This window comes from Schistocerca americana, chromosome 8 (genome assembly GCF_021461395.2).
Source record: "Schistocerca americana isolate TAMUIC-IGC-003095 chromosome 8, iqSchAmer2.1, whole genome shotgun sequence".
Taxonomy (NCBI): Eukaryota; Metazoa; Arthropoda; class Insecta; order Orthoptera; family Acrididae; genus Schistocerca; species Schistocerca americana.
In genome coordinates, this window is record NC_060126.1 from 43,199,515 (window position 1) to 43,225,649 (window position 26,135).

General features: G+C 40.8%; 1 protein-coding gene across 1 annotated transcript in view; it reads right to left on the reverse strand.

Annotated features, from left to right (window-relative positions):
- Nucleotides 1–17,465: 17,465 nt before the first annotated feature.
- The window catches only part of LOC124545108 (ribosomal protein 63, mitochondrial), a 31,518-nt gene continuing 22,848 nt past the window's right edge, over nucleotides 17,466–26,135 (reverse strand). Inside the window, exon 3 of the mRNA XM_047123923.1 lies at nucleotides 17,466–17,734. Coding sequence (XP_046979879.1) covers nucleotides 17,588–17,734 — 147 coding nt within the window. The 3' untranslated portion in view covers nucleotides 17,466–17,587. The remainder of the gene's footprint in view (nucleotides 17,735–26,135) is intronic.

Sequence of the window (26,135 nt, forward strand, 5' to 3'; positions counted from 1 at the left end):
CATTCATGTCGAAGATTTTAACCCGTTTTGCTTAGTAAAAAGGTTTATCCCCTGCACAATAGTCAGGTTTTGTTGTTGCTTCCACTTTACATGATTTTGATTGATGGCCTTCTCGCCAGTGGGCTATATTTACATGGTACACTCATTTTATTCTAAAAAAAAATGTAGATGGAAAAAATCAGCATTCCTGCATTTATGCGCTGTCGTAGCCATACTATATTCGGACGAAATCAATACGGGCATTTTCAAGAGAGCTCGTTATATTAACATTGCGTATCGACAACACCACAGAATCATAATCTGTTGAACGTGTTTTCAATTACACATCAAATAGATGGCTAAAAAGTTTGCTCGCACGGAATTTGCTGTCCTCGACACCGTCCCGAATCTACTTAGCTTGTAAAAATAGACAAATCATTCATGTCGAAGATTTTAACCCGTTTTGCTTGGTAAAAAGGTTTATCCCCTGCACAATAGTCAGGTTTTGTTGTTGCTTCCACTTTACATGATTTTGATTGATGGCCTTCTCGCCAGTGGGCTATATTTACATGGTACACTCATTTTATTCTAAAAAAAAATGTAGATGGAAAAAATCAGCATTCCTGCATTTATACGCTGTCGTAGCCATACTATATTCGGACGAAATCAATACGGGCATTTTCAAGAGAGCTCGTTATATTAACATTGCGTATCGACAACACCACAGAATCATAATCTGTTGAACGTGGTTTCAATTACACATCAAATAGATGGCTAAAAAGTTTGTATGCTAGAAGCCAATAGAAAGGGGGAAAAAAATATTTCAAATAATGCCTTTTACTCCTAGGCGCGGACTACATTGTAGGAAATCGCTTGCTCCAGATTTTAACAACCTGGGCCTTATGAAAAATGCTAGTGAAGCACTCTTTCTGATTTTAAAAATATGTTAGAGTGAACTTCAGTCTGCCGAATATTCTGTTACCTGTATTTTAATAAAAGCGAAACTGGTGCATATTTCTTCTATAGACTTATAGCACTCTCCAGACATTTACTTGCATAATAATTCAATGCCGATAAAAAAAGTGATCGACTTCCTGTAGTTAGTCTGTGCTACCTATAGATCCAAAGTCCACGTTGGATTTGTTATTGGCAGCAGGTGTGGTAATAGCCTGCGAATGGGAGCCTGGAGAGTATTCCCTACAATTAGCCAGGAGCAAGCCTATGTGCGTGGGCAAGAAACAAAGTATCATGTGTTAAACAGCTAGTAATTTTATACAACTGCCATTTTTGAGGTTCTTAGTTTTCATTATACTTTATGCTCTGAACATTATCTGATAAATTTGGAAATGTATCTGTCTCTCATCATTTAGTCAATTAGGACCCTCTGCGACTCCATCAACTAAAGTACGTCTGTTTCTTCTGCCCTGCACTATCTCCCAAAGACTTTCTAGACTGGAATCAATTACTTTTGTGGCATCTTCAATCTATCAATTAATATAGACTACATAAAAATACAAATCCTATTGGATCTACAGTTAAAAAACTCCTAGTTTGTTACAGTTGTGAGCTCTCCCAAAGACAATTCTTATTAGATCAGAGTGGTGGGACTAAAACTGTTTTAATCTAAACATTCTTATACATGGTAATTATTTAAAAAATGCAATGTGAGAAAGTAACCATAACAGAAATGAAAGTGAAAACAAAGGTTAGAAACATGCTCTGTAAAACATGTCAGACTAGCTGCTTACTGCTTAAAACACATGAATTCTTGTGAGCACTGAATGTCTTGCACACCTGTATTTTGAGTGTGAGGTGTAGACAGATGTGGTGCAAATCAGTAAACGTGTTTACAATTTTAACATATATAATTTTCCAAACTTGTCAGTTTTTGAAAAATGCAGTTATCTTAAAACTAAGAGTATTAAAAATTAGAAAGAATTAAAGAAAATTAGTAGTTTTGTGTAACACTGTTGCTTGTCAGAGGGCCTGTACTTGTAGGGAGGCCTGTAGGAAACATTCCAGCTGGGAAAGGCACATATTTTCTGGCTGACCATGTCTCCTGTCAACAACAAGGTTTGTGAGTTCACAGGTAGCATCAAGAACCACATGTTCCTATCATGTCTTTCTTGTATATTAAAACATAATTTGACTCATTCCATGTCACTGAAGGTTGGCCTTTCTCGATAGGATCCATAGAACATGACGAATGAATGTATTAATGAACAGAAAGTTGCATAAGGCAAGACATAAAGAGAGAGAGAGAGAAAAAAGACTTGACTTTCCAAAAGTCAGCAGAAAGAAACACCATTCCCCTCTCTCTCTCTCACTTGCAGTGTGTGAGTATGCATTCACAGTTATAGTGTTATGTGAAATATTTGTAATGGTAAGTGGACACAATGAGTTTGTTTTGTGTAAGTTACAACAATGTCAAAATTACTGGTGTTTGTTGAAATTATAGATCATAAATAAATTTCATGATGCATTTTTTTTGTCAAATTCTTTTCAGATGAGATATTTTTGTGCACTGCTATTTTTGGGCAGCAACACTAAAGCAATGTGCTAAACATGGATATAAACAAATAATAGTAATTATTATTATATATTAAAACATTTCATTGTTATTATTATTATTATTATTATTATTGAAGTGTTAGGTGTTAAAGTTTTAGGCATTAAAGTGTTAGCACATTAAATGGGGGTAGACATCAGGTTGTATGAGGAGGAAGAGGCAGTAACCTGTAACTCTCTGAACCAAACCATGGATCCTTATGTTGCCAACACACACCCAACACCTCATAACAGCCATTATCACTTACTTGTTGATGCAAACTGCGACTGTGGTTTAAAGTGAAGCTTTGTTTGAGCATGATACATAACAAGCCACCTTTTTAAATTCTAGATACAATTTATTTTTCGTACCATCAACTAGTTTTTCAGTCAATGTAGGCTCACCATCAGATGCACATTAACAGAAACATTATCAGGACAATGGGCAGGTACATGCTGTGTGACGTGCTGGCAAAAATAACAGAAATTTTGTGTTTTATAAACTTTCAGTTGTTGGCAACTAAATTTTAAGTATTTCAGCCAGCTTCACGACCACATCTAGCAGCACATGGTCCATTCCTGTAACATCTCCATCTAAAGATGAATCCATTGTGGCTCAAAAACTTGTTAATGGTAGAGAAAGTAAATTGTATATATATATTAAAAAAAAAAAAAAAAAAAAAAAAAAAAAAAAAAAAAAAAAAAAGGACTGGTTGCACATTACACCCAAATCAATCACCAACTCGCCATCATATTTATCCCAATGGCACACAAAATATAATCAAGTCCACAGGCAAACTGTAATTGTAAATTAAAAAAAAAAGTTGGTATTTTGCATAACCAAATTACAATACTTACCAAAGAAGAAATTCCTGTGTTGGTCCATTTCTGAACCGAGTCAGATTTCCTCAGAGAAAAAACCACAAATATTAGTCCTGTAATAGACCAAGTACCACTAACATCCTTTTATGCTGGATATTAAGCAGAGTGTAATGTCTTCATCTTCTTTGTGGAAGTGCAAGGTGTACTGCATACAAATGCATTATTCTTGTACAAAAAACTACATTGAATCAAAATGAATGACAAAACATATTACACTCTACGTTCTCTCTACCTTCCCCTGGATTGTGCACTGTATGCCACCAGCCACTGCATGCCACCATGATAAGTAGACCTTCAAAAACTTTGTACTGAAACAGTTGAGCAGCTGTGAACTGTATGAGTTTGGATCATCAATATTAGTGATAGCAAAATTTTGGTTCCCATCAGAAATAGCAGCAACTGCACAATTTCTCTTTACCAGTCACTTAGTTTATTTACATATATCCAGTTTTAATACAGTCAAGACTTCAAAATCTTCCTTTGCTCAAGTTCCAGAGAACCTCAATTTTCTATTTCCTTTCAGGTATGGGTAATAATATCTGCATAGTATTAGTATCAGAAATTTGGCTGAAACTGGAAGTGAATAGCAGTGGAATCCCTAATTCAGAATGTAATCTGCATTGCAAGGATGGGCTACACACAGTGGTAGCAACACATTTATTGCTGTACTCTACTGTATCTAGGAAGGTTAGACCACTGGTCATACAGCATTACTATTATTTATTTATTTATTATTATAGTCAGACTATTACAGATACTGAATGCAAAATAATTTTGGTGAAATTAAGCATCAAAATTAAGTCAAACATTGAACTGGATGCTTTCATAATCCACCTGTGTCAGGAGCTGTAGACACACAGTGCTTCACAGACAGTGTGGACAATGTGCTAAGTCTTCTTATCATACGATTGTAATAGTGGGATGTTTCAACTTGCTACAGAATGGTAGAGTCATACAATTAAAACTGTTGGCAGAGACAGGGATTCACATGAGATTCATCTACCCAAATGCTCTGCAAATGGCCGTGAAGTGCACGGCACACTGAACTTAGCATGGTACCACATGTTAGGGTTTTTTCTTGCTCCAGTTATTTATGGGGCATGGTAAAAACGATTGCTTAAATGCCTTGGTGTATGCCGTAATTATTATAATCTTGTCTTCACAGTCCCAATTGGAGCAATATATATATGCGGGAATGAAAAGTATCTCTAGAATCTTCATTTAATATTAGTTCTTGAAATTTTCCAAGTGTAACTGATATCTGTCTTCCATGATGTTTTCCTGTGAGTCAAGCAAGGTGATCATTCAGGCTGCCATTCCTTTTATATATTCAATATCCTTCCATTGCTCATATTTGGTGTAGGTTCTACACACTTGAGCAACATCCTAGTATGGGTCCTAGGACCTTTTTGTGTGCAGTCTCCTCTACAGGTTTGTTGCATTCTCCCTGCATCGTGCCAATGAACCTGTCGCCAGCCTTACCTATGACTGAACCTATGCATTTCATATCCCTATAAATTGTCACACCTAGGTATTTTTATCAACTGACTGATTCCAGTTGTCATTGACACTGTAATCATTGGATATTACCTTCCTTTGTTTTGTGGAGTACACACATTACATTTCTGATGACTGAAAAAAAGTTGCCAGTGTTAGCACCCCTTTGAAATGTTATCGATATCTGACTAGATATTTGTGCAGTTTTTTTTACAGCCAGTACTTCATTATAGACAACTGCATCCTCTTAGAAAGTTTGAGTTTGCTGTTAATGTTGTCTGCCAGGTCATTGATATACGCTATGAACACTAACGGTCACAACCCACTTACCTGGGACATACTTGAAGTTCCTTCTACTTCTGTGTTTGACTCTCCACCAAAGACAACATGCTGTGCCCTCCGCACCAAGAAATTCTTGATCACATCAGAATTTGTTTGATACCCCAAATAACTATACTTTTGTTACTATTCATTTGTATGGTACTGAGTTAAATACTTTTCAGAAGTCAAGAAAAACTGTGCCTACAACAGATGGATATCAAGTTGCGACGGTAGTTTTGTGAATTACTTCTGTTACTGTTTTTGTAGACAAGTGTGACCTGTGCTTTCTTCCAAACACTGGGTGCAGTTTTTTTATTCAAGGTACTAATTGCATTTTATGGTTAAAATAGGAGCTAACTCAACAGCAAATTCTTTATAGGAAATGACAGGGATTCCATCTGGCCCTGAAGTTGTCTTTAATTTTAACTGTTTCTCAATGCAGTAGTATTTTTATCGCTTATGCAATGGCACGAGAAACTGGAATTCAGTATTACTCCATTTGCTTTGTTACCCTTAATTTCAGATATTTTTATAAGATTCTGCTACGGTGTTCATTGAACAGTTCACACATTGCCCTGTTGATAGTCAAAAATGTTTCATTCAGCATTTCCATCGTGGTGAATAAAAGAGCGCAGTCTTATTTAACTGAACATAACATGTTAACTGGTTCTCATCATGGCTTTTGAAAGAAGTTTCTCAATACAGAAAGCAGTATAAGACCTCTCATATGTAGTACTATCTGAGCTAAACAAGTATAATTATCCTGCTGGCATATTATGTGACCTTGCCAAAGTCTTTGATTGTGTGGATCACAAAATTCTTAACACACTTAAGTGTTGTGACATTAATGGCATCCCTCTTGCATGGATGGAATCTCACTTTCGTAACAGGAAGCAGGCAATCTCATTAACAGACAGTATCTCAGGCATGAAACTGACATGTGACTATCACAGAGGTCGGTACTTGGCTCATTCCTGTTCTAACCTACACAAATGCTCTTCCAATGACTTTAAATGGTGGTTCAAAAAAAGTAATGTTGCTAATGACACAATAGTACTAATCAAAGGTACAAGCTCATCCCTAGCACAGTTCAAATGGCAGCCGAACAGGACTCCAGGTGAGTCAAAGTCAACACTTTCAAGTCTTAATCTAAGAAAGGTACATATTATGTGATTACTGACCAGCGATAATGGCTTGTTAACATCAGAAGTAGACATTAATGGTCACATACTAGACTCCCTGCAAATGTTTTCACACTCTAGTGAAGTGGTAACGGATTTGCTGTGTAATTTCTCTCAAGATATCGTTTAAGTTCAGGCAATGCTTTCTGTTGAGAAATTCTGCAGTATATAGTTGTAAAGTAATTTTTTATTAAACTAATAAGATTTAAAGGGGTTTAACATAAATGATTTTTTTATTAATGCGAAAAATGTGACCTCAACAAATCAAACAATGGAAACTCCAGATAGGAATAACAACAATGTATGAAAACACAGATTGCTACTTACCATAAAGGAGACACATCAAGTTGCAGACAGGCACAATTAAAAACACTAACAAAGCTTTCAGCCATAGCCTTCATCAATAACAGAGACACACAGACCATTCACACACAAAAGCAAGCACAACTCTCGCAGACACGACCGTTGACTCTGGCAATCCGGCCAGAGATGCTGGAGTTGCCGGTCATGTATGCGTGAGGTGCGTGTGCGTGCATGTGTTTCTTTTACTGATGAAGGCTGTGGCTGAAAGCTTTATGTAAGTGTCTTTTAATCGTGCCTGTCTGCAACTTGGAATGTTCTTCTTTACAGTGAGTAGCAATCTGTCTTTTCCTACATTGTTGTTGTCAAAAAATATAACTGATGGGTATATTTTCATTTGCTACATAACACTGACAACTAAGGAAATAAGACAAAAAACAGGGACTATACAGTACTGCAAAAATAAGCTGTCAGTAATTGATGTAAAAGCTAGCAAAAAAATAATGCCAAAATTGGCAAAAAAATAACAATGAGATGGGACATTAAAAAGGTTTTTTTCCCTATCCCCACTTGCAGTTGTCGCTGACAGTATTTTTTAAAAATTGTTACGAATGATAAGAAACTGCTGACTAAAGCAAAAGAAGTAAGTAATAATGATTTTGTTAGAGAGTAATGTTACAATGGAAAGATAGAAGTTAATGTACAGTGTTTATTGTTTTGAGCCGGTCGGTTCTAGGCGCTACAGTCTGGAACTGCGTGACCGCAACAGTCGCAGGTTCAAATCCTGTCTCGGGCATGGATATGTGTGATGCCCTTAGGTTTAAGTAGTTCTAAGTCCTAGGGGACTGATGACCTCAGAAGTTACGTCCCATAGTGCTCAGAGCCATATGAACCATATTGTTTTGAATGTTTTGTAAAACAAGCTTTGTAGTATTTGCATTCAAAGCTATTACTGCAGTATTTTACACTAAACTAACTAATGTAAGTTTTCTGGTTATCCCATTGTGACTGTCCTTACCTTAATAAAATGACAGTTAATCTGGGTACAAATTTGAAGATATCATTGGTATCGTATCCCTTATAGTGGTGTTGGCAAAAATAACCACGAACGAATGGTAGTAGTATTGCCAATTCATGACAGTCCTGCAAATGTTTAGTCCCTAGGGGTGAGAGTAGCAATAAGCATCTAAAGCATAACTAAGCTATGTGTACAATATTTGATTGAAGTAGGTCCAACTGGACCTACTTCAATCAAACTTTGTACAGACGGCTTACTACATAGAAAATATACTTTGGTGGTAAGAGGTCCCTAGCATCGTTGTTTGGGAGAAGGTAAGGAGTGGTGGCATATTGCTCGGCTGTAGAATGCGTGGGAAAATTTTGATCAAACTTGATACAAATAGACTTAGGAATAATAATAATAATAATAATAAGAAGAAGAAGAAGAAGAAGAAGAAACTTGGACATCCCTAGCATACCTGAATGATGAAGCTAGTGAGTAAAGGGGGTGTAAGAGGGTAAAATAACTGGAAACAACCAGTAATAGCATCAAATTATAATTTTTTGTTTTGCTAGGCTGACCGGTGGCAGTTCAAATGACATTTCATCCCTACACAATTGGTGGGAACGGGTGTGAAAAGTGAGCAACATAAAAGAATCCAAAATGATATATATTAGAATTGTATCCATAGAATTTAGGGTTGCTAGGCTACATGGTAGCAGTCCTAATGACAACTGACACTGACTGTGTGTACATGTGTTTGTTGGAAGAGAGTGAGAAATAAAGAATAAATGTGGGATGTGCAGAACAATTTCACCCAAACTTGGAGCACATACCACTTTGGTAAAACATGGGTTGTAAGAGCTGCCTAGCACTCATGCATGTGGATGGAGGTGGGAAAATGGTGTTATATGGGAAGCAATTGAAAATGACTACCTTTAAGTCATATCCAAAGGCCTTCAGAGTCATTTGCTGAATAATGATACCCCCAATGATATGTCGCCATAATGGTGGGGTGGAGGTAAGAAAGGGGGTTTACACGGAAATAAGCTATTGGCCTGACAAGTAACAGCAAGTACAGCTATAAAACGAGATGCTTCAAATGTGTGAATCTCAGAACTGATCTAATATACTGTATGAGGTTGTTCATTTTATGATTACTGACTGTTAACACCATCCAGGCCATCCAGTTTCACCTTTAGCACACAAAAGAGCTACAGTTGCTTCTAATATGGAGTGTATAAGCCCTGGGCCTCTGATCAGAAAAAAGGAAACTTACATGCCAACACTTAGGGTGAGGGTTGGTGAAGGGCAGGTACACGGTTGTTGAAGAGACTGAAAAACTGAATGATGCGATAAAATAAATTATTCAAATTGTTAAAGAAAACATTTCATTTTAATGGGACTGGAATTTTACACGGGGAAAGAAACAGAAGGAGAGATAGTAGAACATTGACTGGGGGAAAGAAATGAAAGGAGAAGCCACCTCGTAGAATTTTGCACAGTCCACAATTTGGTAATTGCTAACTTGATAAAAGAAACGTGAAAGAAGATTGAAATCAAGTAATGGAAAATCCAAGATGGAACGTAACAATATTATGAGAAGGAAAGTTGCTGCCCATATAGCGTAGATGCTGATTCACAGATAGGCACAACAAAGACTCTCACAAATAAAGCTTTCGGCCAATAAGGCCTCCATTTCCAGGGGAAGGTCTGGAATCTGAGTAAGTCTAGAAATGAATAAGATGGTACCTGAATAAATTGGCAGAACCAGTGATTAGTGACAGTTTAAAAGAGAGCATTAGCCAACTACTGACTGAAATAAGGGAAAGCAATATAACAGAAGATGTATGGGTAGCTTTTAGAAATGACACAGTGAAGGCAATAGAGGGTGAAACAGTCCAGTAGAATTCCTGGGCTGTGAAGAAGAGAGAAAATACAGATATGCAGCACATGAAGGGATCCACAATGCATTACATATGTCTACAAAAAGAGACAGAGAGGAAGTGCAAAAAGGCAAAGAAGAGAAGTAGAGAAAGCTGTAGATGTCTGCATGACTATGAGAAAGGTAGACGCCATCTATATGAAAGTTAAAGAAATCTTTGGAAAAAAGATCAGCAACTGTATGAATATCAAGAACTCAGGTGGCAAACCAGTACAAAGCAAAGACAGAAAGGCTGAAAAGTGGAAGGAATATGAAGGAGGGCTGCACAAGAGGGAGAAATTTGAAGACAATATTATGGAAAGGGAAGAGAAAGTAGATGAAAATGATGACAGGATTGAGGAATTAAACAGACCAAACTACAAGGTCACCAATTCCTTAATCCTTTGTGTGTAAAGCTGGGAACAGTCCCAAGAGAGGAAGTACATGGAAGACAAATTCCAATGGACTCGACTGTATCTGAGGTGATAATGAGCTGGAGACATGATTCTCCAAGGAAATTTGATAGAGGACTGAAAGATGTAAGTCAAAAGAAGACACCTGGAGTAAACAACTTGCCTTAACAATTACCAAATTCTGTGGGAAAACCTAGCACGACAAAACATTCAACCTGGTAGCCAAGATATATGAGACAACTGAAATACACTCACACTTCAAGAAGAACATAATAGCCTCAGCACATGAGGCAATACTGACCCTGTAACTTATCTAGAAAGTTAGTTTGAAGAGAAGCAAACCAATGTTTATTGAATTTGAAGATTGAGAGAAAGCTTTTGACAGTGTTGACATGAATACTTTTTTACCTGAATGTAGCTGAACAAAATACAGACGGCGAGAAACTTAGAAAGGGAATTTTAGTTAATGGTGGAAAGAATAAAAAACTTTGAGGCTTGCCAGTGACATTTTATTCCTGTCAGAGACGCCAAAATATAAGAACGATCAGTTGAACAGAATGGATAATGTGTTGAAAAATGTTATAAAATGGACACTAACACAAGTGAATCAGGGATCATGGAGTGCAGCTGAATTAAATCAGGTGGTGCTGAGGGAATTATACTAAGATATGAGATGTTAAAAATTGAAGAGGTTTTTTTTATTTGGACAGAAAATAACTGATAATGGCAGAAGTACAGAGATTATAAAATGCAGACTGGCAGCAGCAAGAAAGCATTTCTGTAAGACAGAAATATTTTAACATCTAATATAAATTTAAGAATTATGAAGTCTTATTTCAAAGTACCAGTCTGGAGTGTGTCCTTGTATGGAAGCAAAATGTGAACAATAAACAGCACATAGATGTACAAGAAGAGAATACAAGATTTTCTAAATGTGGTGCTACAGAAGAATGCTGAAGATCTGATGTGGAGATCATATAACTAATGAAAAGATACTGAATCAAATTAAAGGAAAAAGAAATTTACTGCACAATTTGACCAAAAGAAGATATCAGTTGATAGGATACATTATGAGGCACCAGGGAACATTTGAAGTGGATGTACGTTGCAGTATTTATTTAGAGATGAAGAGACTTTCACAGGATAAAGTAACTTGGAGAGCTGCATCAGGCTAGAAACTGAAGATAACACCATATCGAATGAAAAGTGGCTCAAAATTCCAAGTCAGTATATGAAATGGTGGAAATAATGAGATTCAACAATGTGAGCAAAATATGAGTTGGGAAAAAAAACCCTAGTGACAGAGCCAGTAATAAACCCTGCATGGAACAGTTCCAACCACTTTCCCCGAAGGATTCTCCTCTTCTCTGCCTAAACCAAACCTTACAGGCATTAAAGGAACTCCTCACGTCCAATATTGCCTTCAAGTCTTTTGTGAAGGGCGTCCTAATAACCTCCAAGATCAGTCCATTTGGGAGCTGGGAACAAACTGGCCTGTTATCATATGCCCAGTGGATAAAGGCTCCACACTTGACTGAAGAGTATGTGGGGGTTTCATCTCTCTCTCACACACACACACACACACACACACACACACACACACACACACACACACACACACACACACACACCCCCTCTCTCTCAATACTGTACAGCATGAAACTCATTCCCTCCATCCAGGTTGAGCTGCAGAAACCCCGGGCTCCTAACAGCATCTCACAATTGTCTCTATAGAACTGCTCACTCCACCTGAGCCACATTCCCCTATCTTCTACCTATCACCCTAAATCCAAGAAGAGAACCTTCCTGGTCATCCCACTGTAGCAGACTTCAAATCCCCAATAGAATGCTTCTCAGCTCTGATAGACCAGCACCTCCAACCGATCATCCACAACCTCCCCTCCTACATCAAAAACACGAACCACTTCCTGGGACAACTCAAATCCATCCCCATGGCCCCATCTGAAACCTCCCTTGTCACCACATCTCTCTACAAAACCATTGTCTCTGCCATCGAGCACTACCTCGCCCAATGCCCACCTGAAAGCCTCCCAAAAATTTCTTTCCATATCACATGTGCTAACTTATTCCTCACTCATAATTACTTCACTTTTGAGGGACAGATACCGTTTTTACTCGAATCCAAGCCGCACTTTTTTTCCGGTTTTTGTAATCCAAAAAACCGCCTGCGGTGCAAAGTAAGCGGAAGTTCTGAAAAATGTTGGTAGGTGCTGCCACAACTAACTTCTGCCATCGAATATACGTAGCGCTACACAGGCTTGCTTTGCAGGCACAAAGATAAATACTGGCGCCAAAACTTCTGCGTCAGTAAATAAATTTAAAAAAAGGTGGAAGACGATCTTTTTTCTACCTCATTTAAATCCTGTCTGCCTAATAAACTACGAAACTAGAGTGAGACAACAGCAAACGCGGAAAAATATACATATCGTGTCATGTTTATATTCGTATTATTCTTATGCCTAATAGTGATACAGTCAGAAATGAAGCACGGCAATTGACTAGATTTTTGAATCTAAGACGACTAATTTCTGTGCAGAATGTAATGTGCTAAAGAGGCGTCTGCAAAGATTTTCAAATGGAGAAAAATTTTCGCTAAACTCTCGTTCAGAACATCATCTATCATACGCAGTCTGTTATTTGGTTCTTGTTGATCATTATCAAAGAAAGCAGTCGTGTAAGTAACAATAAATTGCAGTCTATTGCCATTGTTTCGCTCATGAGACAATTCCTCTCTTTTTTTATTGTAAGCGGCGGTAGCGCGCACAAAAGCAAGCTATGCCGCTTATTATCAGAATGCGACAAACAATGCGTGACACAGTACAGTAATGCATTTTCAGCTTAGAGTGACGTTAATACCTATAACAAAGAGAACGGCACTTATGAGATCAAAGAAAAATAAGCAATCGATTCAAACCCGACGCAGCACGTGAAAAAGGAAGGGTACCCGTATAAATACGGACGGAGCGCGTGACGCGTAGCAATGGCTACCTGGTAAAGCTTAACTGCTAAGCTTACGACTCGAACCAAACTACTGTAGCTGTATCGTCATTCATTCGACCTAAATTGAGTCTCATATTAAAATGGATCAACTTTGTTTCGATTTGGAGGTGCGGCCTAAAACTTCTCTCTCCCCTTGAATTTCGAGTCTCAAATTTCAGGTGCGGCTTAGATTAGGGAAATTTTTTTTTTCCTTGATTTCGAGTCTCATTTTTCAGGTGCGGCTTAGATTCGAGTAAATATGGTATACAAACAAATTAGGGGGTTAGCTTTAGCGACCAGGATGGCCCTGTCCTGTGCCAACCACTTCGTGGGACGCTTGGAAGAGGCATTCCTTAAGACCGAACAGCTGCATCCCCGAGCTTGCTATAGGTCTACTAAATAAATAAATGTCGTGTGGCTAGGTCTACTGATGACATCTTTGTGGGCTGGACTCCTGGCGAAGAAAAACTCCTTAAGTGCCTTCAAGATCTCAACTTCTTTTCTAATCTAAATTTCACCTGGTTCTCTAGAACTCACACCATATTCCTGGATGTTTTTACCATTTTGTTGATACTCACATCCCAACCTCTATCCATATCAAACCCACAAATGAACAGCAGTACCTTCACTCTGATAGCTGCCATCCCTTCCACATCAAATACTTCCTTCCCTACAACCTAGATATCTGTGATAAACATATCTGCTCTAACAACAAATCCCTCAACAGCTCCATCTATTACCGGTCTAATAATTTCATCTCCTGCAACTAACCTGCGAACTTTGTCCATAAGCAGATCACCTGAGCAGATCCATTCCCCCACTTTAGCCACAATGTTTCTATCCTCTTTGTTGCCCAATACCATCCTGGCCTTGAATGTCTCAATTAGTCTCCTCAGCTACAACTTTTCAAATCAAGCCCTGAACTAAAGATCATCCCTTCACAACATCCTCCCCACACCACCCAGAGTCGACTTCTACCATCCACATAACCTCTGTAACATCATTGTCAAACCCTTCCCTACGTAAAGGTCCCTGTAACTGACCCCACTGCAAAACCTCTGCTCCTGACTCCTCTCTTCTTAGTGGTATTCATCTCATCTATGTCTCTCTACTTCTCAGTCTATATTTTTTTGACCTTTGAAGGTGGCACAGTACTTATGATGTACTATCTTTGACTTTCCTTTGACACCCTTTACTCCATCTTTGCTTACCTTCCCCATGTTACTCCATAATGTAGACTGTGGAGTGGTCTGTGTCTAATTTTCCTTCTTTCCCCTTTATTTCTCCCTGTCCTCTCCAACCTGATGAAGGAAAAAGTTTCCAAAAGCTTGGTTTTATTTATTTTCATCAATTTGTGTGACTGTCTTGCTGTACTGAGCTAAAGTAAGCACTGACCAGCCCCTCTGTTTCTGTGAATTTTTCACAAAACTGCCACTAGGAACATGAGAAACCAGAACACATGTTGAACAGCAAGTCTCTGGTTGTAAAATAATTCAGTGAATTACCCATCTGATACATACAATAAAAGGAAGCTCAGCATTAGCAGCATCATCATTTAATATGGAGACTTATCTCAATTGGAGAGTAATAGGAAAGGGAATGGTTGTGACCTGTTTCTGGAATCTCAAAGCATTCTTCAGTAGTGATGTAGGAAATATCCAAGCATTCTTCAGAAGTGAGAAAGATTAACCTACCGTATTTACTCGAATCTAAGCCGCACCTGAAAAATGAGACTCGAAATCAAGGAAAAAATTTTTTCCCGAATCTAAGCCGCACCTGAAATTTGAGACTCGAAATTCAAGGGGAGAGAGAAGTTTTAGGTCGCACCTCTAAATCGAAACAAAGTTCGTCTAGTTGTAATATGAGACACAATTTAGGTCGAATGAATGACGATACAGCTGCAGTAGTTTGGTTCGAGTCGTAAGCTTAGCAGTTACGCTTTACCAGGTAGCCATTGCTACGCGTCACGCGCTCCGTCCGTATTTATACGTGTATCCTTCCTTTTTCACGTGCTTCGTCTGGTTTGAATTGATTGCTTATTTTTCTTTGATCTGATAAGTGCCGTTCTCTTTGTTATAGGTGTTTACGTCACTCTAAGCTGAAAATGCATTACTGTATTGTTCCATGCATTGTTTGTCGCATTCTGATAGTGCGTGTTTACGGCCTGTCGCCGCTCGCGGCGTGGCTTGCTTTTGTGCGCGCTACCGCTGCTTACAAATCAAAAATAGAGAGGAGTCGTCTTATTAGCGAAACATTTGTTGTTACTTACACTACTGCTTTCTTTGATAATGATCAACAAGAACCAAATAACAGACTGCGTATGATAGATGATGTTCTGAACGAAATTTTAGCGAAAATTTTTCTCCGTTCCAAAATCTTTGCAGGCGCCTCTTTAGTTCATTACATTCTGCACAGAAATTAGAGTCATCTTAGATTTAAAAATCTAGTCAGTTGCCGTGCTTCAGTTCTGACTGTATCACTATCAGGCATAAGAATAATACGAATATAAACATGACATGATATGTATATTCTTCCCCGTTTGCTGTTGTCTCACTCTAGTTTCGTAGTTTATTAGGCAGACAGGATTTAAATGAGATAGTAGCAAACACGAAACAATACATGGCAAAATGTTTATATTCATATTAATCTTATGGCGAAGAGAATACTACATGTGATTCACAATTCATAAAAGCTCCTATTAGCAACCATCTCTTCTCACAGGTAGGAAAAAATTCAGAACGTAGAGATGGCCATATTGACATACATCCCAAACAGTCTTGCCAGTCGGATTTTCGTAGTACATTGAAATGCTGCTACATTCGAAGATCAACAATACAGAATTTGTATTTACTTCGTTGGATAATGTACCAAAATGCAGTGGTCGAAACTCTGGGCGGACGAAAAAGGCTCGTCTTCCACTTTTTTTTAAAAATTTATTTACTGACGCAGAGATTTTGGTGCCAGTATGTATCTTTGCGCCTACAAGGCATGCCTGTGTGGCGCTACATATATTCGACGGCAGAAGTTAGTTGTGGCGGCACCCACCAACATTTTTCAGACTCCCGCTTGCTTTGCACTCGATTCTAAGCCGCAGGCGGTTTTTTGGATTACAAAAACCGGAAAAAAAGTGCGGCTTAGATTCGAGTAAATACGGTAGTTCAATTTTTGAGAAATTCGAACATTGCTCATACTGAACGTTAATATAGCTATCAAACTGCTGGATATTTCATTGGTCGAAAAGTATTCAAATCACATTTGTTGCTACTGTTCTGTTATAGAGCAGTGTTTCTTGCAACCATTGAGTATTGGGGAGATCACTCAAGAGTTCTGCAAAACTAGGTACCTTTAAAAATAAAATAAAAATTAATGCGCCCAAAAAATAAAAAAAGATGTAGAACAATAATTAATCCTCACTTCCCCTTGACATGTTGGATAGTCAGTATTACTACCTGTATCCGTGTGTTTGTAGAAATCTCCATTTTTATTCTTAGCCTAATAAACCAGTACCACTTATCTAATTACCATTTAAATGTCCTGTTTGATTATGCATTTTAAATTTAAGTTACTTAATTTTTAGGGTAGTTTTGGAATTACTCTTTATAACAAATAAATAATATTTGAATTAATTAATGATGCATTAAAACATACCAGGAGTTCCATGAGGACTGTGGACATTTTTGGGTTCCACTTATGGAAAAGATTAAGAAACACCGTTCTTGAGCGTACTGTGTGTGTGTGTGTGTGTGTGTGTGTGTGTGTGTGTGTGTGTCATTTAATTCATTCTTACTGACTAAATGATTGTCATCTTGATAAAGTCACAACCTGACAGCAATTACTGGTGTATATAACCTATGTATGTCCCCTTTCATAGCTTGTGTCCCACCTGGGATCCAATAAAAAATGCTGCAATCTTTAAGTTTATATAACTCCACAACGACGACAGTCAATCTTATGGATGGATTTTGCACCAGTACGTAACTGCTTCAGAGAAGAACCTAGTCCTGTTACTTAAAAGCTTCCATTACATCTTGTGCAGCAGGATAGCATAGGAATTCTCTGGAGGACCTGGGTTTGAAGTACAGATTGAAGATAGCACAGTGGTTCATTTGGTTTCAAAATTCAGTTAGAAGTTGACATAATTTCTTTGTGTGTCTAAAAAGTCTCATATAAATCATCTCCACTTAAAGTTAATAGATATAATATTCCAAGAATATGTTGTATCACACCGAAGTATGCTGCAATATCAGAAGTGCACGTTGTAGCTGTTTTCAAATCCGCACTGGAGGAGGAGTATGTAAAATGGTATTTCTACATGCCTCTATGCCATATTCAACACCTCCTCTTATAATATGAGAACTGGCCTGTTCTCTGAATCATAATTTAATTACAAATACAAGTTTCTAACAAAACTGACAGTTCAGTAATTTCAAACAGTTCATTTATTATAACATACAGAATCTATTACTTGACAGTACAATAACACAAATACACATACTACTCATTTGTTTTATTCCATCTTGCAAACAGTGTGTGACATCACTTATCACTCCCAACTTTCTTGAAATCTTAGATGGCAGAGCCTTTTCTCTAAAGTAACATTTTCCGGAAACCTCCTTGGCTTTTCTTTAATTTTCTCAGCCAACCACTGTTCATGTTTCTTCAGTTCCTTTGCATGCCCACTTGACTGTTCCTAAAAGCAAAAATTTGAACTGATGGAATAGATCAATATCTCTAACAAAGCAAATCTACTAGCAACAATAAAGAGAGTTGTCAAATTCGTTTAGAATATGTAGTCAAGGACCCATTAACATTATGACCTCTTAAGAAGTAAGTGTAAGAAGAATTACTACAACTATCCACAGGAAAACACGGTGAGCAAAATAAAGTTAAAGACTTAATTATTATACTATACGAATTAAAAAAGTTTAAGAACTCTCATTAATTTTTATGTCCAACTGAATTTATTTATACACAAAAATCACTTTCACTGTCTGAATACACTAGGAGCTGGCAAACAAATTAGTTAACTGAGCCAATACGAACAGTACAATAACTGAATTTTTTTTTGAGAGCCATTTTTAAACTTAACCTGTATTAGTAAGTACATTGTTGTTATTTTAATTACAGTATTCCAAAGCTGGCTTCTGTGAAAAATGTCCTCAATCTGATTATGGCAAGTTCAGTGAGGTCGACCCCTTCCAACTCCACCATCTACACTCGCCCTGTATCAGGGTTGCCACAAGTTCTGGAAATCAAGGAATTTCAAATGTGTCAGGGAAATTTGGAAAATTGCTGGAAAAATCTTATTTTTGTCTCAGTAGATGATATGGTTTGTTTATTGCAGTGTCATGCATCACCACTGGCTGGGCGCAACTGAGTATGAGAGCTGCTTCCCTACTCCCTCATTCTTACTGCTTCTCCTGTTTCTACCACTTCCCTCAGCTTGCAGTCTGTACTGCCACCACTCCTTGCCTCTAGCCAGCAGGTGCCGACGAGAGGCAGGGAGGTGTGAGTAGTAGTTTGTTTGGATTTGATTCTCAGAGACTGTTGACACAGTGACCGGAGACAGTGGTAACACATTCAGGAGTTGTGTACGAGTGATTGTGTGGATGTGTGTGTGGTCTCATTTTCTGACAAAGGCAATGGCCAAAACTTTAGTTGTGAGAGTACGATTGCCTCTTTTTTAGGGCGCAAAGCTGCTACGGCCATTAGCGCCCAGTCTGTGACTTAGGAAAAGGCAGAAATGGGAACGAAACTCAAAAAATTGGAGAAACTAAAAATAGAAGCAAAAAGAGCTTCAAATGACTGACGTCATCTCACTCGCACTAATAAACTCGAGAACGCAATCAGCTGAGCGCGTGTCATCTGCTAAAATGAAAGATATATCAGGCGACAGCTGTAGACGGACGCGTAACAAAGTAAAATAGGGGCACTCAAGTAAAAAGTGTCTTACCGTCCACAGCTGAGAGCAGTGGGGACAGAGTGGGGGAGGATCACCACTTAAAAGATGTCGATGGCTAAAAATACAGTGCCCTATCTGGAGTCTAGTTAAAATTACCTCCTCCAGACGACGCGTTCGGGAGGAAAAGGTCCAAGCACAGGGAAGAGCTTTCACGTCCCGCAATTTATTATTGGGAAGTGTCGACCAATGTGCATGCCATAAAAGAGTAACACAACGACATAAAACACTCTGTAGATCGGCGAAGGGAATTGTGCGAAGAGCTGGCTGAAGAAGAGAGACTGCAGCCTTGGCCGCTATATCGGCTGCCTCATTTCCACAGATACCAACGTGTCCTGGGATCCAGAGGAACGCCACAGAGACGCCCCCCCAAGTGGAGCAAGTGGAGGCAGTCCTGAATCTGGTGGACCAGAGGGTGGACAGGGTACAGAGTTTGGAGACTGAGGAGAGAGCTGAGAGAATCTGAACAGATAACATACTGTAGCGGCTGATGGCGATGGATGTATTGGACAGCCTGGAGAACAGCGTAAAGCTCCGCAATATAAACCGAACACTGGTCAGGAAGCCGAAATTGATTTGGGGTGTCGCCAACAATATAGGCACTCTCTACACCTAACGATGTTTTCGAGCCATCAGTGTAAATAAATGTGGCTTCCTTCATTTGTGCACATAGAGCACCAAATGCCCGATGATAAACAAGTGAAGGGGTACCATCCTTGGAAAACTGACAAACGTCACGGAGCAGGCAGGTCCAGGGACGGAGCCAAGGCGGTGCTGTGACCCAAGTTGTCAAGCAGGTTTTAGGAAAGCGGAAGGAAAGAGAATGGAGCAGTTGACGGAAGCAGACTCCCGGTGGTACTAGGGAGGAAGGGCGGCCTGCATACCCTCATGGGCCGGATTAGCAGGCATGGAAGACAGATGGCTAGCATAACGACTCAGAAGGACTGCTCGCCGATTGGACAGCGGAGGTTCAGCAGTCTCAGTATAAAGGCTTTCAACAGGGCTGGTGTAAGAAGCTCCAGACACTAAACGTAATCCACGGTGGTGGATAGTCAAGACGCCGAAGAATAGACAGCCAAGCAGAGGAGTAAACTATGCTTCCATAGTCCAATTTCGAGCGCACTAAGGCGCGATAGAGGCGGAGAAGGACCACTCGGTCCGCTCCCCAGGAGGTACCATTCAGGACACGGAGGGTGTTGAGGGATCGCAGACAGCAAGCCGAAAGATAGGCAACTTGGGAGGACCAGCACAGTTTTCTGTCAAACATAAGACCCAAGAATTTAGCGACGTCCGAAAATTGAAGGTTGACAGGTCCTACATGTAAGGAAGGTGGAAGAAACTCCGTATGATGCCAAAAATTAACACAAACGGTCTTATTGGGAGAAAAGCGGAAGCCTGTTGCGATGCTCCAAGAGTGGAGGCGATCGAGACATCCTTGAAGACGTCGTTCAAGAAGGCTGGTCCGTTGAGAGCTGTAGTAGATCGCAAAATCATCCACAAAGATGGAGCCCGAGACATCGGGAAGGAGACAGTCCATAATTTGATTTATGGCAATGGCAAACAGTACTACACTTAGCACGGAGCCCTGGGGTACCCCGTTTTCTTCGGAGAAAGTACGGGAGAGAGTGCGCTCTGCCATAAATTTGCGAAGGAAAAGGGGCAGCCGACCTCGAAAGCCCCAAGAGAACAGTGTGCGGAGGATGCCTGTCCTCCAACAGGTATCGTATGCTCTCTCCAGATCAAAAAATATTGCTACTGTTTGGCGTTTCCAGAGAAAATTGTTCATGATATAAGTGGAGAGAGCAACAAGATGGTCAATTGCAGAACGATGCTTTCGGAAACCGCATTGGGCAGGTGTTAAAAGACTGCGGGACTCCAGCCACCAAGTTAAACGGCAATTCACCATACGCTCCAAAACCTTACATACAGTACTCGTGAGAGAAATGGGGTGATAGCTAGAGGGGAGATGTTTGTCCTTTCCAGGTTTCGGAACAGGAACGACAATAGCTTCCCGCCATCGTCTGGGAAAAGTACTGTTGGTCCAAATTCGATTATAAAAGCGAAGGAGGTAACGCAGACTATGGGTTGATAAATGCAGCAACATTTGGATGTGGATACCATCCGGTCCTGGGGTGGAGGAGCGAGAAGAAGAGAGTGCATGTTGGAGTTCCTGCATGGAGAAAACAGTATTATAGCTTTCGCGATTTTGAGAGGAAAAAGCAAGAGTTTGCACTTCCGCTGCATGTTTCTTCGGGAGAAACGCTGGCGGGTAATTTGAAGAGCTTGATCTCGGCAAAGTGTTGACCCAATGAGTTAGAAATTGCGACGGGGTCCACTAACGTATCATGCGCGACAGTGAGCCCAGAGACCGGGGAGAAACTAGGCATGCCAGATAACCGTTGAATCCGACTCCAAACTTCCGAGGAGGGAGTGAAGGTGTTAAATGAGCTAGTAAAGAAGTCCCAGCTTGCCTTCTTGCTATTGCGGATGACGTGACGGCACCGCGCACGGAACTCCTTATAGCGGATACAGTTGGCCAAAGTAGGATGGTGGCAGAAAACGCGAAGAGCACGTCGCCGCTCACGTATTGCATCACGGCATGCCTCGTTCCACCAAGGAACTGGGGGGCGCCGGGGCAATTCGGAGGTGCGTGGTATTGAACGTTCCGCAGCTGTAAGAATAACGTCGGTAATATGTGTGACGTCATCGTCGACGCTAGGAAAGTGACGGTCATCGAATGTCGCTAGAGACGAAAAAAGTGTCCAATCGGCTTGGGCAAACTTCCAGTGTCGCGGGCGCATATATGGCAGTTGAGACTGCAGTCTAAGGACACATGGAAAGTGATCACTCGAGTGTGTATCAGCAAGGGCGAACCATTCGAAGCGCTGAGCTAGCGGAACAGTACTGACCGAAAGGTCCAAATGAGAGAAATTTGTCATGGAAGCAGACAAAAATGTAGGGTCCCCAGTGTTGAGGCAAACAAGATCCGCTTGGAGGAAGACGTCTATCAATAGTGAGCCACGCGGACAAGGATGTGGAGATCCCCAAAGCATTGAAGTCCCCAACCAGCAAATAGGGTGGTGGAAGCTGACCAAGAAGATGAAGGAGGTCAGCTCGTGCCATTGGTGTGGATGATGGAATGTATACAGTACAAAGAGAGAAGGTGTATCCAGAAAGGGAAAGACGGACAGTGACAGCTTGGAAGGAAGTGTTTAAGGGGATTGGGTGATAATGGAGAGTATCATGGAGAATAATCATAAGTCCTCCATGTGCTGGAGTCCCTTCAACAGAGGGGAGATCAAATCGGATGGACTGAAAATTGGAGAGAACAAAGCAGTCGTGGGGACACAGTTTTGTTTCCTGAAGACAGAAGATGACCGGCAAGTAGGATCGTAAGAGGATCGACAATTCATCCCGATTGGTTCGAATGCCGCGGATATTCCAGTGGATAATGGACATAGGATGAACAGAAAATGGAGGAATGTGACCAAGATTGCCGTCAACTCAACGACTGCTCAGAGCTTGCGACCGACAGTGTGGAACGGCATTCAGCCGAAGATCCTGATCCATAGGTTGTTCAGGAGCAGCTCCTGCCATCAGCAATCGGCCGGTTGATCGGCCGCCAGCAGTGCGCCTCGGCGACACAGAAGACGACCGAAGGCCGTTACCGCCAGGTAGTGCTGTAGATGAGACACACCTTGGCGGAGAAGGAGAGGAACTGGGTTTCTTATTAGCTTTCTTGGAAACATGATGTTTAGATGAAGGAGGAACCGATGGTTGTGAAGTTGGGGTACGTAAAAAATCTTCACGAGTATGCTCTTTTTTGGAAGTCTTGGTGTCTGACTTTTGGGCTCGAGATTTAGCAGAACCCGATGAAGAGTGAGCCATAGAGTGAGCAGGCGAAAGCAGGGAGGTTGAACGGGCGATCTTTGTGCTGGCCGATCTGATGACCGTAACACTAAAGGTGAGATCACAAGTCTGTGTGGCCGCCTCCTTTGTTGGCCGAGGAGAGGCAAGGACAGTGCTGTATTTTCCTGTCTGAGGCACAGTGGGCTTTCGACTGGCGAATAATTGCTGAGCAGCAAAGGTCGACACCTTTTCCTTCACTCTGATTTCCTGAATGAGCTTTTCGCCTTTAAAAATGGGGCAATCTCGAGAGGAACGAGAGGAAGCAGCGTGGTCACCCATACAGTTAATGCAACGAGGGGATGGAGGTGGACAAGCACCCTCATGGGCATCCTTGCCACATGTAACACATTTGGCCGGATTGGAACAGGACTGGCTGGTGTGACTGAACCGCTGACACCGATAGCAACACGTAGGGTTTGGGATGTAAGGGCGAATGGAAATTATCTCATAGCCCGCTTTGACTTTCGATGGGAGTTGAACTTTGTCAAATGTCAAGAAGACAGTACGGGTTGGAATGATGTTCGTGTCAACCCTTTTCATGACTCTATGAACAGCCATTACGCCCTGGTCAGACAGGCAGTGTTGAATGTCCTCGTCGGACAATCCGTTGAGGGAGCGTGTATAAACGACCCCACGTGAGGAATTTAAAGTGCGGTGCACTTCCACCCGGACAGGGAAGGTGTGTAGCAGGGAAGTACGCAGCGATTTTTGTGCTGGAGGGCACTGACTGTTTCTAACAACAAGGTGCCATTTCGTAATCTGGAACAAGACTTTACAGGACCTGCAATTGCGTCGACACCTTTCTGAATAATGAAAGAGTTGACCGTGGAGAAGTCGTGACCTTCATCAGACCGAGAAACAACAAGGAACTGTGGTAACGATGGAAGGACTGTCTGTGGCTGAGACTCATTGAACTTACGCTTATGAGCAGACATAGTAGAAGATGAGGAAACCATTGCGAAAGTATCCCCCATGATTACCGGCGTCTCCGATGGCGCGCTCCTTCCTTGTGGGGGCCCTCTCTGAGGGCACTCCCGCCTTAGGTGATTGTTCACACCTCAGGTCACACCTCCTGACAAACGGACAGAGGGACCAATTGGCACTTTCGGAAGGTATCAGCTCGGGTAATCACCCCTCCCTGTATCAGGGGGTACGTACGTGTCCTACCTGTCTACCCGGGGTGGGGAATTACGCGTTACCCCGTCACTGGCTACGCATGGAAATGCGTGGATCGGTCTTCAGACACGCACAGGGAGGAAAAAAGAAAGGGAAAAACAAAGGGAGAGGAAAGAATAGAGGTCTCAAACGCCGCAGCGGAGAAAAGGGCAAAGAGAAGAGGTAAGGAAAAGAGAAGGACAGAGGAAGGACAAAGACTTTCAAGCAGAGAAAGCAAAGAATGTGTTACATTTTTGAGCATCCGTCTCCGGACGTAGGCACCAAACATACTCCCAGAGGGGGAGAAAGGGAAGGAAAGAGGCGGAGGTGAGGGGGGGGGGGGCGAAGATGGGGGATGGGGAAGGATGCAGAAAGGGAAGGTATGCAGCCTAGAAAGGAAGGAAGGCCATATTAGCTCGGGGTCCCGTGCTCACTACACACGTATCCACAGAAGAGTTGTGGACCCCTGGGGGGGAGTATGATTGTCTTTTCTGTGTGCCAGTCTGCAGCTCAGCAATTATTACTGATTCTCAGAGTATTTGAACAAGTTATCTGTTGCACAGATTTATCAGCGTGGTCTCATTTCATCAACATGCTGTCTGTGGCTCGTGAATAAACTGGCCACATGAGTGGATTTCTGCAACAGGCCAAAACTGCAGGTCCTTTCTGAGGGTACCTGTAATGGATCAGGCCCGCTGATCTGAAGCCATTCGGTTCACAGTAATGTGCAGGCCCTGCCTATCAGATCTAGTCTCACCGATCTGCTAGCAGGCCGCGTCTGTTTGTGTCTGGCATAATGCAGTGGATTTTCATGGTTTATCCATGGACCCAGGACTGGGGTGCTCCTTGGCACGCCAGAGGCCACGGGCGATGGATTTCAGGAATTGTGACTGTCTCACCACAAGTGCATTGTACAGTGTGGCATTTTATAGACATTTTATTTATTCTAGTAAATTTTGGCACTTCAAAAACTTTTTACATTAGAAAGTGTGGATGGTTGTTGTTGTTGTTGTTGTTGTGGTCTTCAGTCCTGAGACTGGTTTGATGCAGCTCTCCATGCTACTCTATCCTGTGCAAGCTTCTTCATCTCCCAGTACTTACTGCAACCTACATCCTTCTGAATCTGCTTAGTGTATTCATCTCTTGGTCTCCCTCTACGATTTTTACCCTCCACGCTGCCCTCCAATGCTAAATTTGTGATCCCTTGATGCCTCAGAACATGTCCTACCAACCGGTCCCTTCTTCTTGTCAAGTTGTGCCACAAACTCCTCTTCTCCCCAATTCCATTCAATATCTCCTCATTAGTTACATGATCTACCCATCTAATCTTCAGCATTCTTCTGTAGCACCACATTTCAAAAGCTTCTATTCTCTTCTTGTCCAAACTATTTATCGTCCACGTTTCAGTTCCATACATGGCTACGCTCCATACAAATACTTCCAGAAACGACTTCCTGACACTTAAATCTATACTTGATGTGGATGGCAAGAAGAAGAAAATTGTGGCAATCGCTGGCAGTTTGTACACTATGTACTCATGTATTTCTTGAAAGAAAAATCACGGGTAATAGCCAACAATAATGAATATAGCAGAACCAACATTTTATTGGCAGTCACCTATAGTGTTGGTTTACACAACTCTTCCCTGAATTATACACCCCTTTCAAGAGGCCTACTTTTTTCCTGAGGCTATTTCTGAAATCAATGAAGGTATTTTAAATCCATCTTGCAACTCCAACAAAATGTGTTTCGTTTTATAGAAATAAAATAAGATCAGTGGTCTTAATGAAACGTATGTACCATTTGCCCTGCTTTCTCCATCTAAAAACAGTTCACTACAAAAGATGTTGATGTTAGTACTTAAGATTTTCACTCACACATTTAAAAATACAGAACTCCTTACTTTTTTTTCAATTTATGTCTTTACTTACCCTTGAGCTCTCAAAATTTGTTTGGGAAAAATGCTAAAACTTGTCTGGAAATCAGGGAAATATCAGGGAATTTCACTTGGTGAAACTTGTGGCAACCCTGTGTATACTTGCTAAATCTCTCTTGCTTGTCTTCTCTA